General features: G+C 45.0%; 1 protein-coding gene across 1 annotated transcript in view; it reads left to right on the plus strand.

Moving 5' to 3' along the window:
• Positions 1-18405, plus strand: part of LOC128686291 (uncharacterized) — a 156718-nt gene that overhangs the window by 110002 nt on the left and 28311 nt on the right. Inside the window, exon 2 of the mRNA XM_070085998.1 lies at positions 15060-15197. Within this exon, the coding sequence (XP_069942099.1) occupies positions 15060-15197 (138 nt within the window). The remainder of the gene's footprint in view (positions 1-15059; positions 15198-18405) is intronic.

Raw genomic sequence — 18405 nt, forward strand, 5'->3', positions numbered from 1 at the left:
TGCAACAGATGCTGGTGGACCAAGTGACCTGGTCCACAGTGCAACAGATGCTGGTGGACCAAGCGACCTGGTCCACAGTGCAACAGATGCTGGTGGACAAAGTGACCTGGTGCACAGTGCAACAGATGATGGTGGACCAAGCGACCTGGTCCACAGTGCAACAGATGCTGGTGGACCAAGTTACCTGGTCCACAGTGCAACAGATGCTGGTGGACCAAGTGACCTGGTCCACAGTGCAACAGATGCTGGTGGACCAGGAGACCTGGTCCACAGTGCAACAGATGCTGGTGGACCAAGTGACCTGGTCCACAGTGCAACAGATGCTGGTGGACCAAGCGACCTGGTCCACAGTGCAACAGATGCTGGTGGACAAAGTGACCTGGTCCACAGTGCAACAGATGATGGTGGACCAAGCGACCTGGTCCACAGTGCAACAGATGCTGGTGGACCAAGTTACCTGGTCCACAGTGCAACAGATGCTGGTGGACCAAGTGACCTGGTCCACAGTGCAACAGATGCTGGTGGACCAGGAGACCTGGTCCACAGTGCAACAGATGCTGGTGGACCAAGTGACCTGGTCCACAGTGCAACAGATGCTGGTGGACCAAGCGACCTGGTCCACAGTGCAACAGATGCTGGTGGACAAAGTGACCTGGTCCACAGTGCAACAGATGATGGTGGACCAAGCGACCTGGTCCACAGTGCAACAGATGCTGGTGGACCAAGTGACCTGGTCCACAGTGCAACAGATGCTGGTGGACCAGGTGACCTGGTCCACAGTGCAACAGATGCTGGTGGACCAGGTGGCCTGGTCCACAGTGCAACAGATGCTGGCGGACCAGGTGACCTGGTCCACAGTGCAACAGATGCTGGTGGACCAAGTGACCTGGTCCACAATGCAAAAGATGCTGGTGGACCAGGTGACCTGGTCCACAGTGCAACAGATGCTGGTGGACCAGGTGACCTGGTCCACAGTGCAACAGATGCTGGTGGACCAGGTGACCTGGTCCACAGTGCAACAGATGCTGGTGGACCAGGTGACCTGGTCCAAAGTGCAACAGATGCTGGTGGACCAGGTGACCTGGTCCACAGTGCAACAGACGCTGGTGCACCAGGTGACCTGGTCCACAGTGCAACAGATGCTGGTGGACCAGGTGACCTGGTCCACAGTGCAACAGATGCTGGTGGACCAGGTGACCTGGTCCACAGTGCAACAGATGCTGGTGGACCAAGTGACCTGGTCCACAGTGCAACAGATGCTGGTGGACCAGGTGACCTGGTCCACAGTGCAACAGATGCTGGTGGACCAGGTGACATGGTCCACAGTGCAACAGATGCTGGTGGACCAGGTGACCTGGTCCACAGTGCAACAGATGCTGGTGGACCAGGTGACCTGGTTCACAGTGCAGCAGATGCTGGTGGACCAGGTGACCTGGTCCACAGTGCAACAGATGCTGGTGGACCAAGTGACCTGGTTCACAGTGCAACTGATGCTGGTGGACCAGGTGACCTGGTTCACAGTGCAACAGATGCTGGTGGACCAGGTGACCTGGTTCACAGTTCAACAGATGCTGGTGGACCAGGTGGCTTGGTCCACATTGCAACAGATGCTGGTGGACCAGGTGACCAGGTTCACAGTGCAACAGATGCTGCTGGACCAGGTGACCTGGTTCACAGAGCAACAGATGCTGGTGGACCAGGTGACCTGGTCCACTGTGCAACAGATGCTGGTGGACCAGGTGACCTGGTCCACAGTGCAACAGATGCTGGTGGACCAAGTGACCTGGTCCACAGTGCAACAGATGCTGGTGGACCAGGTGACCTGGTCCACAGTGCAACAGATGCTGGTGGACCAGGTGACCTGGTCCACAGTGCAACAGATGCTGGTGGACCAGGTGACCTGGTCCACAGTGCAACAGATGCAGGTGGACCAGGTGACCTGGTCCACAGTGCAACAGATGCTGGTGGACCAGGTGACCTGGTCCACAGTGCAACAGATGCTGGTGGACTAGGTGACCTGGTCCACAGTGCAACAGATGCTGGTGGATCAGGTGACCTGGTCCACAGTGCAACAGATGCTGGTGGACCAGGTGACCTGGTCCACAGTGCATCAGATGCTGGTGGACCAGGTGACCTGGTCCACAGTGCAACAGATGCCGGTGGACCAGGTGACCTGGTCCACAGTGCAACAGATGCTGGTGGACCAGGTGACCTCGTCCACAGTGCAACAGATGCCGGTGGACCAGGTGACCGGGTCCACAGTGCAACAGATGCCGGTGGACCAGGTGACCTGGTCCACAGTGGAACAGATGCTGGTGGACCAGGTGACCTGGTCCACAGTGCAACAGATGCTGGTGGACCAGGTGACCTGGTCCACAGTGCAACAGATGCTGGTGGACCAGGTGACCTGGTCCACAGTGCAACAGATGCTGGTGGACCAGGTGACCTGGTCCACAGTGCAACAGATGCCGGTGGACTAGGTGACCTGGTCCACAGTGCAACAGATGCTGGTGGATCAGGTGACCTGGTCCACAGTGCAACAGATGCTGGTGGACCAGGTGACCTGATCCACGGTGCATCAGATGCTGGTGGACCAGGTGACCTGGTCCACAGTGCAACAGATGCCGGTGGACCAGGTGACCTGGTCCACAGTGCAACAGATGCTGGTGGACCAGGTGACCTGGTCCACAGTGCAACAGATGCTGGTGGACCAGGTGACCTGGTCCACAGTGCAACAGATGCCGGTGGACCAGGTGACCTGGTCCACAGTGCAACAGATGCCGGTGGACCAGGTGACCTGGTCCACAGTGCAACAGATACCGGTGGACCAGGTGACCTGGTCCACGGTGCAACAGATGCCGGTGGACCAGGTGACCTGGTCCACAGTGCAACAGATGCCGGTAGACCAGGTGACCTGGTCCACAGTGCAACAGATGCCGGTGGACCAGTTGACCTGGTCCACAGTGCAACAGATGCCGGTGGACCAGGTGACCTGGTCCACAGTGCAACAGATGCCGGTGGACCAGGTGACCTGGTCCACAGTGCAACAGATGCCGATGGACCAGGTGACCTGGTCCACAGTGCAACAGATGCTGGTGGACCAGGTCACCTGGTCCACAGTGCAACAGATGCTGGTGGACCAGGTGACCTGGTCCACAGTGCAACAGATGCTGGTGGACCAGGTGACCTGGTCCACAGTGCAACAGATGCTGGTGGACCAGGTGACCTGGTCCACAGTGCAACAGATGCCGATGGACCAGGTGACCTGGTCCACAGTGCAACAGATGCTGGTGGACCAGGTCACCTGGTCCACAGTGCAACAGATGCTGGTGGACCAGGTGACCTGGTCCACAGTGCAACAGATGCTGGTGGACCAGGTGACCTGGTCCACAGTGCAACAGATGCTGGTGGACCAGGTGACCTGGTCCACAGTGCAACAGTTAGACTGATAAACCTGTTTGATGGTGAGGTGAATCATACAGTGAGTCAGGAAGATGAATCATACATTGAGTCAGGAAGATGAATCATACAGTGAGTCAGGAAGATGGATCATACAGTGAGTCAGGAATATGAATCATACAGTGATTCAGGAGGATGAATCATACAGTGAGTCAGAAAGATGAATCATACAGTGAGTCAGGAAGATGAATCATACAGTGAGTCAGGAAGATGGATCATACAGTGAGTCAGGAAGATGGATCATACAGTGAGTCAGGAAGATAGATCATACAGTGAGTCAGGAAGATGAATCATACAGTGAGTCAGGAAGATGAATCATACAGTGAGTAAGGAGGATGGATCATACAGTGAGTCAGAAAGATGAATCATACAGTGAGTCAGGAAGATGAATCATACAGTGAGTCAGAAAGATGAATCATACAGTGAGTCAGGAAGATGGATCATACAGCGAGTCAGGAAGATGGATCATACAGTGAGTCAGGAAGATGGATCATACAGTGAGTCAGGAAGATGGATCATACAGTGAGTCAGGAAGATAGATCATACAGTGAGTCAGGAAGATGGATCATACAGTGAGTCAGGAAGATGGATCATACAGCGAGTCAGGAAGATGGATCATACAGTGAGTCAGGAAGATGGATCATACAGTGAGTCAGGAAGATAGATCATACAGTGAGTCAGGAAGATGAATCATACAGTGAGTCAGGAAGATGAATCATACAGTGAGTCAGGAGGATGGATCATACAGTGAGTCAGAAAGATGAATCATACAGTGAGTCAGGAAGATGAATCATACAGTGAGTCAGAAAGATGAATCATACAGTGAGTCAGGAAGATGGATCATACAGCGAGTCAGGAAGATGGATCATACAGTGAGTCAGGAAGATGGATCATACATTGAGTCAGGAAGATGGATCATACAGTGAGTCAGGAAGATAGATCATACAGTGAGTCAGGAAGATGGATCATACAGTGAGTCAGGAAGATGGATCATACAGCGAGTCAGGAAGATGGATCATACAGTGAGTCAGGAAGATGGATCATACAGTGAGTCAGGAAGATGGATCATACAGTGAGTCAGGAAGATGGATCATACAGTGAGTCAGGAAGATAGATCATACAGTGAGTCAGGAAGATGAATCATACAGTGAGTCAGGAAGATGGATCATACAGTGAGTCAGGAAGATGGATCATACAGTGAGTCAGGAAGATGGATCATACAGTGGGTCAGGAAGATGGATCATACAGTGAGTCAGGAAGATGGATCATACAGTGAGTCAGGAAGATGGATCATACAGTGGGTCAGGAAGATGGATCATACAGTCAGGAAGACTTAACAGTGATGGTAAGCACATACCTGAAACCTGGAGAACACTGCCTAGGAGAACAATACATGGAGTATACCTGGAGAGAGAGTTATGGGGGTCAACGCACCAGCGGCCCGGTCTGTGACCAGGCCTCATGGTGGATCAGGACCTGATCAACCAGGTTGTTGCTGTTGGCCGCACGCAACCCGAAGTACGAACCACAGCCTGGCTGGCCAGGTACTGACTTTAGGTGCTTGTCCAGTGCCAGCTTGAAGACTGCCAGGGGTCTATTGGTAATCCCCCTTATGTATTCTGGGAGGCAGTTGAACAGTCTCGGGCCCCTAACACTTATTGTATGGTCTCTTAACGTGCTAGTGACACCCCTGCTTTTCATTGGGGGGATGTTGCATCGTCTGCCAAGTCTTTTGCTTTCGTAAGAAGTGATTTTCGTGTGCAAGTTCGGTACTAGTCCCTCTAGGATTTTCCAGGTGTATATAATCATGTATCTCTCCCTCCTGCGTTCCAGGGAATACAGGTTCAGGAACCTCAAGCGCTCCCAGTAATTGAGGTGTTTTATAAGATAAGATAAGATAAGATAAGATTTCGTTCGGATTTTTAACCCCGGAGGGTTAGCCACCCAGGATAACCCAAGAAAGTCAGTGCGTCATCGAGGACTGTCTAACTTATTTCCATTGGGGTCCTTAATCTTGTCCCCCAGGATGCGACCCACACCAGTCGACTAACACCCAGGTACCTATTTGCTGCTAGGTGAACAGGACAATAGGTGTAAGGAAACGTGTCGGAATTTCCACCCGCCGGGAATCGAATCCGGGCCCTCCGTGTGTGAAGCGGGAGCTTTAGCCACCAGACCACCGGGCCACCTAATCTCCGTTATGCGCGCCGTGAAGGTTCTCTGTACATTTTCTAGGTCAGCAACTTCACCTGCCTTGAAAGGTGCTGTTAGTGTGCAGCAATATTCCAGCCTAGATAGAACAAGCGACCTGAAGAGTGTCATCATGGGCTTGGCATCCATAGTTTTGAAGGTTCTCATTATCCATCCTGTCATTTTCCTAGCATATGTGACTGATACAATGTTATGGTCCTTGAAGGTGAGATCCTCCGACATGATCACTCCCAGGTCTTTGACACTAGTTTCTCGATCTATTGTGTGGCTGAAATTTGTTTTATACTCCGATGAAGTGTTAATTTCCTCACGTTTTCCATATCTGAGTAATTGAAATTTCTCATCGTTGAACTTCATATTCTTTTCTGCATCCCATTGAAAGATTTGGTTGATGTCCGCCTGGAGCCTTGCAGTGTCTGCAATGGAGTACACTGTAATTCAAATTCAGGTGTCATCTGCAAAAGAAGACACGGCGCTGTGGCGTATACTCCTGTCTATGTTCGATATGAGGATGAGGAACAGGATGGGAGCATGTACTGATTTGGATTTTGCCACCGAAGTGGCTAGTTTATTGTGCACCCCATATCCATCCTGTTCCATCCTTGGACGGTAGGGCAAGAGCATATGGATACACAAAAGGCCTAGGAACTAGACCCCAAAAGGGTTAACAGGTGTACATATGGATTTATATCTACATATCTACAGTTCACTTATCTGTTACAAGCAAATTTAGGAAATTTGCTTAGTATATCTGGTATCTTATTTTCATTAATAAGATATCTTCACATGTCACATAGGTTATTATACTGTCTGTCTCTGTATTCCTCAATAAGTGGACAATTAAGCACATAGTGTTCAAGACAGTGACCATATGCCTGGTCACATAATTTACATTTAGTTTGATCATCATCTGTGTGTCTCCCAAACTGCCAAAAGTACTTGTAACCAAGCCTAAGCCTGGCCACTACAACATCAGTCAGTACTTGTAACCAAGCCTAAGCCTGGCCACTACAACATCAGTCAGTACTTGTAACCAAGCCTAAGCCTGGCCACTACAACATCAGTCAGTACTTGTAACCAAGCCTAAGCCTGGCCACTACAACATCAGTCAGTACTTGTAACCAAGCCTAAACCTGGCCACTACAACATCAGTCAGTACTTGTAACCAAGCCTAAGCCTGGCCACTACAACATCAGTCAGTACTTGTAACCAAGCCTAAACCTGGCCACTACAACATCAGTCAGTACTTGTAACCAAGCCTAAACCTGGCCACTACAACATCAGTCAGTACTTGTAACCAAGCCTAAGCCTGGCCACTACAACATCAGTCAGTACTTGTAACCAAGCCTAAGCCTGGCCACTACAACATCAGTCAGTACTTGTAACCAAGCCTAAGCCTGGCCACTACAACATCAGTCAGTACTTGTAACCAAGCCTAAGCCTGGCCACTACAACATCAGTCAGTACTTGTAACCAAGCCTAAGCCTGGCCACTACAACATCAGTCAGTACTTGTAACCAAGCCTAAGTCTGGCCACTACAACATCAGTCAGTACTTGTAACCAAGCCTAAGCCTGGCCACTACAACATCAGTCAGTACTTGTAACCAAGCCTAAGCCTGGCCACTACAACATCAGTCAGTACTTGTAATCAAGCCTAAGCCTGGCCACTACAACATCAGTCAGTCTGTTCACATTGCAAGTTGCTCCATAAACATACTTATCTACGTTCATGTTATCATAGTGGGTTATAGATCTACTCAGGCTTCTAACTGCATTCCTATAACAATCATTTTCATTATTTACTTCTCTCCTAATATTATTCCTAATGCTAGACACAGTTATACCAAAGTTATATTCTACATTCTCCTTCTGGATACTCTTCTTGGCTAACATATCAACTTTATCATGAAGGAGTAATCCAATGTGTGATGGGATCCATAGCAACTGTACATTAATTCCTTTGTCCCTGATTTTTGAGTATCTATACCTGGCTTCTCCAGTGAGCATGTTGTTGGAGTCATTATATGAGTCAAGAGCCTTCAATGATGACATAGAATCAGTAATGATGATAGAGTCAAGTTCAGTGTCATAAGTTAGCTTTAGCGCCATTAGGATTGCAAACAATTCAGTTTGCGGTGTAGACGCCCAGTTGTTAATTCTTATGCCTAACTCAACAAATTTATTATCGTTCTTAACTAGGGAGGTGGCAACAAGAGCAGATGCAGCCCTGCCAGAAGACTCCTGTTTAGATCCATCAGTGTATATAACTTGTGATAACTTATTACTACCAGCTAGGCGAAAAATTTCTTCTTGAGCAGTTGCTCTAACAAGAGATTTAAGGAAGGGATTACTAGCAATGAGCTTCTTGGGAGGGACTTGTAGGTATGTGATATTAAATGAACACATCTTCCATGGAGGGGTGAAATGCTCTTGTTGCCTACAGTGATACAGTTCATGCAGGTTATAAAACTTAATACAATTGCACGTTTTCACAATCCATTTAGATCTGTGTGTATTTACCTCTAGACACTTGGTAAGATTCACTGTGACAGTGTCTGGTTCGTTTCTCAACATTCTAATACCGAGTACAGTGTTAATTTCAACAATCCTATCACTGATACTAGAAATACCAAGCTCCTTCCTCATGTTAAGAACTTTTGTAGATCTGGGACAGCCAAGAATAATCCTGAGAGCTTCATTTTGCATTAACTCCAAGGGTCGGAGAGAACTTTCTCTAGCTAATATCAACATGGGAGCAGCATAATCAATTAAGGACCTAACATAGGCTATGTACATCATTCTCACGATTCTCACATTAGCACCATAGCGTGTACACACAGATGTACACCTCTGTACGTTGATAACACTGCGTGTACACACAGATGTACGCCTCTGTACGTTGATAACACTGCGTGTACACACAGATGTAAACCTATGTACGTTGATAACACTGCGTGAACACACTATACCTCTGTACGTTGATAATTGCGCGTACATACAGATGTTCACCTCTGTACGTTGATAACACTGCATGTACATATAGATATACACTTCTGTAAGTTGATAACACTGCGTGTACACGTGTACAACAGTTAAGTATCTTTATTCCGAAACGTCTCACCCACCCAGTAGGCTTGTTTAGTCAAGTACGGAAAAGTGAACAGCAGCAGTAGAGATGTGACGACGATCTCATCAGTCTATCACCTTCAAGACGCAGTTTAAGCTTATCAGTCCATGTATGTGTATATGTATCTGTATCTGTGTACACACACACACACACACACACACACACACACACACACACACACATATATATATATATATATATATATATATATATATATATATATATATATGCTCTCGCGAATTCCTTGCATTGTTCAAATCTCTAGTAAGGCTGATGCATGCAGGGGATGAGATGAAAAGCTGTAAGCCATCTCCCTGAAAGCTGGCTGCCTTGGATCAAACGTGTAGCGGATGCTACACGCCAAGGTATTGGTCCAGTGTGGGTAGATTGGTAAAGCACTGCGTACCTTGTCCTAAGGTTCGTAGGTTCGAGTCTCCTTCAGCCAGAGATCAGTGTTTGTGTATATTTCGTATGCTCTCGCGAATTCCTTGCATAAATATATATATATGTATATATATATATATATATATATATATATATATATATATATATATATATATATATATATATATATATATATATATATGCAGGTTGAGGTGTGATGTAGGTGTCATGGTTCTGAATTACTGTGATATAACACCCATGAATCACCTCAGAAGATATTGTACGTGTGTACAATGTTGTACATTGTTGTGAAGGTTCCTTGGCACCTCCATATTACAAAGGTACATAATGGGTCCAGGGACTGTACCTCAACATTACAATGGTAATAAATTATCTATATGGTTATATGTGGTGACAGTCATAGAGTTGAAAGAGGTTGTGTGACGGACACTGAACACAATATAACGTACACCTGACCAGGTGCATGTGAACGTGTGTGTGTGTGTGTGTGTGTGTGTGTGTGTGTGTGTGTGTGTGTGTGTGTGTGTGTGTGTGTGTGTGTGTGTGTGTGTGTCACCCTGCTAGTGGTTCTGGTCTACACTCAGGTGACAAAGATACATCTCACGGATTTTTTTTTTTTTCATGGGAAGCCTTTAACACCGTCTTATTCTGTATTTTTCTTGCCACTAGTCTCACCCTCCCACACCCTCTTATATACATGATTGTTCCACACTAACACCTCCCACACCCTCTTATATACATGTTTGTTCCACACTAACACCTCCCACACCCTCTTATATACATGTTTGTTCCACACTAACACCTCCCACACCCTCTTATATACATGATTGTTCCACACTAACACCTCCCACACCCTCTTATATACATGTTTGTTCCACACTAACACCTCCCACACCCTCTTATATACATGTTTGTTCCACACTAACACCTCCCACACCCTCTTATATACATGATTGTTCCACACTAACACCTCCCACACCCTCTTATATACATGATTGTTCCACACTAACACCTCCCACACCCTCTTATATACATGATTGTTCCACACTAACACCTCCCACACCCTCTTATATACATGTTTGTTCCACACTAACACCTCCCACACCCTCTTATATACATGTTTGTTCCACACTAACACCTCCCACACCCTCTTATATACATGATTGTTCCACACTAACACCTCCCACACCCTCTTATATACATGTTTGTTCCACACTAACACCTCCCACACCCTCTTATATACATGATTGTTCCACACTAACACCTCCCACACCCTCTTATATACATGATTGTTCCACACTAACACCTCCTACACCCTCTTATATACATGATTGTTCCACACTAACACCTCCCACACCCTCTTATACACATGTTTGCTCCACACTAACACCTCCCACACCCTCTTATATACATGATTGTTCCACACTAACACCTCCCACACCCTCTTATACACATGTTTGCTCCACACTAACACCTCCCACACCCTCTCATATACATGATTGTTCCACACTAACACCTCCCACACCCTCTCATATACATGATTGTTCCACACTAACACCTCCCACACCCTCTTATACACATGTTACAGTATTCATTACCTTTGTAACTTGTGAGTTCATTACCTTGTACCTAGTTCAGCCATCAAAACTTTGGGGCCCAGTCCCTGGACCCATTGTGTACCTCTATAATCTGTAAATACCTTTGTAACTTGTCATGATTGTGACTAGACCTACCTGGAGTTCATTACCTTTGTAAATTGTGAGTTCATTACCTTTGTAAATTGTGAATTCATTACCTCTGTAACTTGCTCAGCCATCAAAACTTTGAGGCCCAGTCCCTGGACCCATTATGTACCTCTGTAATCTTTTGACTACCGCCCACAGGATGGGTATGGGGTGCATAATAAACATATTAAACTAACTAAAAACTGCTCCACACTAACACCTCCCACACCCTCTCATATACATGATTGTTCCACACTAACACCTCCCACACCCTCTTATACACGTTTGGTCCACACTAACACCTCCCACACCCTCTTATACACGTTTGGTTCACACTAACACCTCCCACACCCTCTTATACACGTTTGGTCCACACTAACACCTCCCACACCCTCTTATACACATGTTTGGTCCACACTAACACCTCCCACACCCTCTTATACACGTTTGGTCCACACTAACACCTCCCACACCCTCTTATACACGTTTGGTCCACACTAACACCTCCCACACCCTCTTATACACATGTTTGGTCCACACATTATGTGATGTTTTGTACAAGGTACACAAGGTACTTTATATGGATGCCCAAATAATAATTATAATAAACTCTGAGTGTATATACAAAGAGTATCCCCACACCTTGGTATATACAAAGAGTATCCCCACACCTTGGTATATACAAAAAGTATCCCCACACCTTGGTATATACAAAGAGTATCCCCACACCTTGGTATATACAAAGAGTATCCCCACACCTTGGTATATACAAAGAGTATCCCCACACCTTGGTATATGCAAAAAGTATCCCCACACCTTGGTATATACAAAGAGTATCCCCACACCTTGGTATATACAAAGAGTATCCCCACACCTTGGTATATACAAAGAGTATCCCCACACCTTGGTATATACAAAAAGTATCCCCACACCTTGGTATATACAAAGAGTATCCCCACACCTTGGTATATACAAAGAGTATCCCCACACCTTGGTATATACAAAAAGTATCCCCACACCTTGGTATATACAAAGAGTATCCCCACACCTTGGTATATACAAAGAGTATCCCCACACCTTGGTATATACAAAGAGTATCCCCACACCTTGGTATATACAAAGAGTATCCCCACACCTTGGTATATACAAAGAGTATCCCCACACCTTGGTATATACAAAAAGTATCCCCACACCTTGGTATATACAAAGAGTATCCCCACACCTTGGTATATACAAAGAGTATCCCCACACCTTGGTATATACAAAGAGTATCCCCACACCTTGGTATATACAAAGAGTATCCCCACACCTTGGTATATACAAAGAGTATCCCCACACCTTGGTATATACAAAGAGTATCCCCACACCTTGGTATATACAAAGAGTATCCCCACACCTTGGTATATACAAAGAGTATCCCCACACCTTGGTATATACAAAGAGTATCCCCACACCTTGGTATATACAAAGAGTATCCCCACACCTTGGTATATACAAAGAGTATCCCCACACCTTGGTATATATTCGCAGTGTGTTGTTGTATTTCACATATTAATGTTTCTTGTGATCTTTTACCCTTGAGAATCACATTAAAACGAATTAAAGGAACTACATAGGGGCAGTTATACACTAGGGCTCAGGAGCTGTAGCTCAGTATCTACATATTCATGCGGGTAAATACGTACATTGTGTCGGTGAGGAGTTGAATGTTAAATACCTGGACTCCCGTGTCCCTCTGCGTGTTGTAGGTGTCTGCAGTGCAGGAGGTGGTAGTGACAACATGACCTATGTGATCTACATGGCCTGCATAGTCTACATGACCAACATACTCTACATGACCAACATACTCTACATGACCAACATACTCTACATGACCAACATACTCTACATGACCACCATACTCTACATGACCAACATACTCTACATGACCAACATACTCTACATGACCAACATACTCTACATGACCAACATACTCTACATGACCTACATACTCTACATGACCAACATACTCTACATGACCTACATACTCTACATGACCAACATACTCTACATGACGACCATTATTCTACATGACTCTCACCTCTGGTACCAAGTATATTATACAGGAACGAGAAGTTGGCTACAGTGATGCTTCTAAAATATTTTGTTTTATCATTTCAAACAAATTTGGTTGACGTCTGGTTGTAGAACCTTGAAGTGTTGAGTAATGTACGTGGGTTGACCTTGGTTGCTGGTTGCCAACGCTGCGTGTTCTTGCAGTGACGTCAAGGCTTCCTGCTGCTCCTGCTGGAACACTGATGGAACTACACACACACACATAGCAAGCGGAATAATCTGGAGAATGATGTAGTGGAGGCAGGATCCATACATGGCTTTAAGAAAAGGTATGATGAAGCTCATGGAGCAGGGGGAGAGTGGACCTAGTAGAGACTAGTGAAAAGGCGGGACCAGGAGCTATGACTCGACCCTTGCAACCACAATTAGGTGAGATTAGGTGAGTACACACCCTCCCCTCATTACCTCCTCTACGTAACACCAACATTCTTGGCTCTGACGTAATGTGTCAACAAAGCTGGCGAAGTAACGGTAATGAGTCATGTAATCGTAACAACACTTACTGTAAATAAATCATGGAAGGAGTGGAGACTAGAACCCATGGCAAGTGGTCCAGTGCGTTAACAGCTGGACCAACTGGCTCTTAAAAGATCCATATAACGAGGTATACTTCTATACATCATAGGGAGGTTAGCATAGACTCGTGGGGCCCATGATGGCCTCCTTGCTTATGTGTATACTTGTATGTATGTTGAATTAGACACATGTGCAACTCTTGGGTATCTTTATTGAGGAAACGTTTCGCCACACAGTGGCTTCATCAGTCCATACAAAGGAGAAACTTGAAGAACAGGAGGAGAATGAGGTAATCAGTCCCTCAGCCTTGAGTCGATGTGGTCAGTCCATCAATCTTGAATAGAATACGGCATATGAGCGGAGAAGTAGCTTTTAAACCGTAGACAGGTGAGAGGCAGCAGTCGTAGGTGGTGTCACATTTGTCCAATGTGGAAGTAGGTCGTGCCCAAGGGTTTAGACAAGTGAAGAATTCCCAAGTATTAAGATCCCAAGAAGTTGCAGTGTCTGACAGGATTGTAGATGAATGGTTCAGAGAACCATTCATCTACAATCATTCATTCTCCTCCTGTTCTTCAAATTTCTCCTGTGTATGGACTGATGAAGGCAGTGTGTGGCGAAACATTTCCTCAGTAATTATACCCAAGAGTTGCACATGTGTCTAACTCAACAACATGCCGGTTCTCTGAACCATTCATCTACAACTTGTATGTATACTTGTATGCATGCTTGTGTGTTTACTCGCAGTGATGTTCTTGGGAGGTTTAACAGCTGCACCAACCTTTCCACACACTATACCAGAGATAAAAAGTTGAAGGCGATCTGACAACTCATTCTCAGGTTATAAAGAAAACCATCTGAGAGAAATTAAAATATTCAGGCAGACTTTTCTATTCTTCTCAGTTATGAAGACTCACCGGAAGTAAATCTTGGAATAGTTTCCAATCTCTCAAAATTTTATCGCTGCAAAAACCCGGAACGGCTCAACTTAATTAACCCACTTTGGCTTAAATCCCGTGTCTTACAATATATATAAAACCTTAGTGAGTGTTTATAGATAAAAAAAATATTTCGTAATGTGAACGATGACCATCAGCATCCACTGATAATCCCAGGATTTATAACAAGAAGGATAAATCCCTGTAGCAAGATTTTGATAGTTTAAGTATACTTTTTGAGTATATTTCTGATAAATTCCAAGAGTTTTTGAAAGTTGTAATTATCCAGTCTGTCATCCTCCTCTAATATTTCTTCTTAATGTAGTTTATATTATTAATATATCAGATGCATTTATACACATTATTATCAACATTGCTACACCACCACCGTTATTTCCTTAATTATATACATTTCCATACACAATAAATACCTTCTCATGTGAACTTTCTATTTTAGAAATCATGTGTTTAGTTGTATAACTTATATAAGCGCAATTTATTCCTTTCCAGAATAAAATACTATTGTATTTATTATTGTATTTACGTAGTTGTGTTTCTCTGGACAGGCTTATCGTCGTGACAAGAGTAACAGAGTGCAGATCGTCAAGATGGTGTGTGTGACTGTGGTCGCCTCGGCTCTTATTATCGGATTCTTCATCATAACGTCCAACTACCTGTCATCCAGGTCATGCAACTGTCACCAGGTAAACACACACACCAGGGAAACCTCTCTTTTTTACTGTCACCAGGTAAACACACCAGGGGACCTCTCTTTTTACTGTCACCAGGTAAATACACCAGGGGGACCTTTCTTTTTACTGTCACCAAGTAAATACACCAGGGGGACCTTTCTTTTTACTGTCACCAAGTAAATACACCAGGGAGACCTTTCTTTTTACTGTCACCAAGTAAACACACCAGGGAGACCTTTCTTTTTACTGTCACCAGGTAAACACACCAGGGAGACCTTTCTTTTTACTGTCACCAGGTAAGCACACCAGGGGGACCTTTCTTTTTACTGTCACCAGGTAAACACACCAGGGGGACCTTTCTTTTTACTGTCACCAAGTAAATACACCAGGGAGACCTTTCTTTTTACTGTCACCAAGTAAACACACCAGGGAGACCTTTCTTTTTACTGTCACCAGGTAAACACACCAGGGAGACCTTTCTTTTTACTGTCACCAGGTAAACACACCAGGGGAACCTTTCTTTTTACTGTCACCAAGTAAATACACCAGGGGGACCTTTCTTTTTACTGTCACCAAGTAAATACACCAGGGGGACCTTTCTTTTTACTGTCACCAAGTAAACACACCAGGGAGATCTTTCTTTTTACTGTCACCAGGTAAATACACCAGGGGGACCTTTCTTTTTACTGTCACCAAGTAAATACACCAGGGGGACCTTTCTTTTTACTGTCACCAAGTAAACACACCAGGGAGATCTTTCTTTTTACTGTCACCAGGTAAATACACCAGGGGGACCTTTCTTTTTACTGTCACCAAGTAAATACACCAGGGGGACCTTTCTTTTTACTGTCACCAAGTAAACACACCAGGGAGATCTTTCTTTTTACTGTCACCAGGTAAATACACCAGGGGGACCTTTCTTTTTACTGTCACCAAGTAAATACACCAGGGAGATCTTTCTTTTTACTGTCACCAAGTAAACACACCAGGGAGACCTTTCTTTTTACTGTCACCAGGTAAATACACCAGGGAGACCTTTCGTTTTAATGTCACCAAGTAAACACACCAGGGAGACCTTTCGTTTTACTGTCACCAGGTAAACACACCAGGGAGATCTTTCTTTTTACTGTCACCAAGTAAACACACCAGGGAGACCTTTCTTTTTACTGTCACCAAGTAAATACACCAGGGAGACCTTTCTTTTTACTGTCACCAAGTAAACACACCAGGGAGACCTTTCTTTTTACTGTCACCAGGTAAACACAACAGGGGGACCTTTCTTTTTACAGTCACCAAGTAAATACACCAGGGGGACCTTTCGTTTTACTGTCACCAAGTAAATACACCAGGGAGACTCTTTCTTTTTACTGTCACCAGGTAAACACAACAGGGGGACCTTTCTTTTTACAGTCACCAAGTAAATACACCAGGGGGACCTTTCGTTTTACTGTCACCAAGTAAATACACCAGGGAGACTCTTTCTTTTTACTGTCACCAGGTAAACACAACAGGGGGACCTTTCTTTTTACTGTCACCAAGTAAACACACCAGGGAGACCTTTCGTTTTACTGTCACCAGGTAAACACACCAGAGAGACTCTTTCTTTTTACTGTCACCAAGTAAACACACCAGGGAGACCTTTCTTTTTACTGTCACCAAGTAAATACACCAGGGAGACTCTTTCTTTTTACTGTCACCAGGTAAACACAACAGGGGGACCTTTCTTTTTACTGTCACCAAGTAAACACACCAGGGAGACTTTCTTTTTACTGTCACCAAGTAAACACACCAGGGAGACTTTCTTTTTACTGTCACCAAGTAAACACACCAGGGAGACCTTTCTTTTTACTGTCACCAAGTAAATACACCAGGGAGACTCTTTCTTTTTACTGTCACCAGGTAAACACAACAGGGGGACCTTTCTTTTTACTGTCACCAAGTAAACACACCAGGGAGACTTTCTTTTTACTGTCACCAAGTAAACACACCAGGGAGACTCTTTCTTTTTACTGTCACCAAGTAAATACACCAGGGAGACTCTTTCTTTTTACTGTCACCAAGTAAATACACCAGGGAAACCTCTCTCACTCTGTTCTGTTCTGAAAAATTGTCGAGTGATACCGACAAGATGTGGAAAAAGACATTTATGTACAGTTGAGGACATTTATTAGAGGCAACTTTTCGCCACGAGTGTCTTCTTGAGTTCTAACATTGTGATGATAGAGGTATGTTAGCCAGGACGGGTTCTGACCCATGTTGTGACCCAGCCCCGGGTCACAACATGGAGAAGACCCGGGTCAGTACCCGTCCTCTTGAACCTACCTCAGTCGTCACTGTATGACGACTCAACACCTTACTAGTGGCAATACGTTTCCTTTAGTAAATGTCCTGAACTGTATGTGTATTTTTCCACATCCCTGGATAGTACCTGTCTCACTAGCACTAGTTCTTAGTACGTTGTAGTAATATATATAGCATTAGTTCTTAGTACCTTGTAGTAATATACTAGCATTAGTTCTTAATGCCTTATAGTAATATCATACTAGTATGAGTGAAGGACGTGCCTAGTACGGGCCAACAGGCCTACTGCAGTGTTCCTCCTTTCTTACGTTCTTATGTTCACTAATTCCTAGTACCTTTTAGTACCCTCGTACATCTAAGAACGAGTTGCCATAAATATAAGAACACAAGAAAGAAGTAGCACTGCAGAACTCCTACTGGCCCATGCGAGGCAGGTCCAAGCCACCTACCAGCCTAAGCCACTAGTTTACACACTCATTAATTTCTAATAACCTTTGTGTCCTGAATTATTAAATAATAGATATAAATATTTGTGTTATTGTGTTTAAGTCGGTAAGTCTGAGACTTGTGAGCAAGACATGTACAACACTTGGGTGACTTTATTGCTGAATTAAACGTTTTCCTTACACAGTAGCCTTCTTCAGTCAAATATTGAGACAGCAGGCGTAGTGGTGAAGTAGAAATGATGGAATCAGTCAGTCAACCTATGTGGAGGAATGGTTTTGAAAACCGACAAGTTGAAGATTGAGACACTTATGTAACATATGGGAATCTTTAAGAATCTTAAAGAAACGTTTCGCCACACAGTGGCTTCATCAGTCCAATACAAAGTAGAAAGGTGCAAGAAGAGGAGTGTAGGGTAATCAGTCTCCCAGCCCTTAGAAGTGTAGAGCTCCGTGGAGCTCTACACCCAAGTGTT

The sequence above is a fragment of the Cherax quadricarinatus genome, chromosome 17 (genome assembly GCF_038502225.1).
Source record: "Cherax quadricarinatus isolate ZL_2023a chromosome 17, ASM3850222v1, whole genome shotgun sequence".
Taxonomy (NCBI): domain Eukaryota; kingdom Metazoa; phylum Arthropoda; class Malacostraca; order Decapoda; family Parastacidae; genus Cherax; species Cherax quadricarinatus.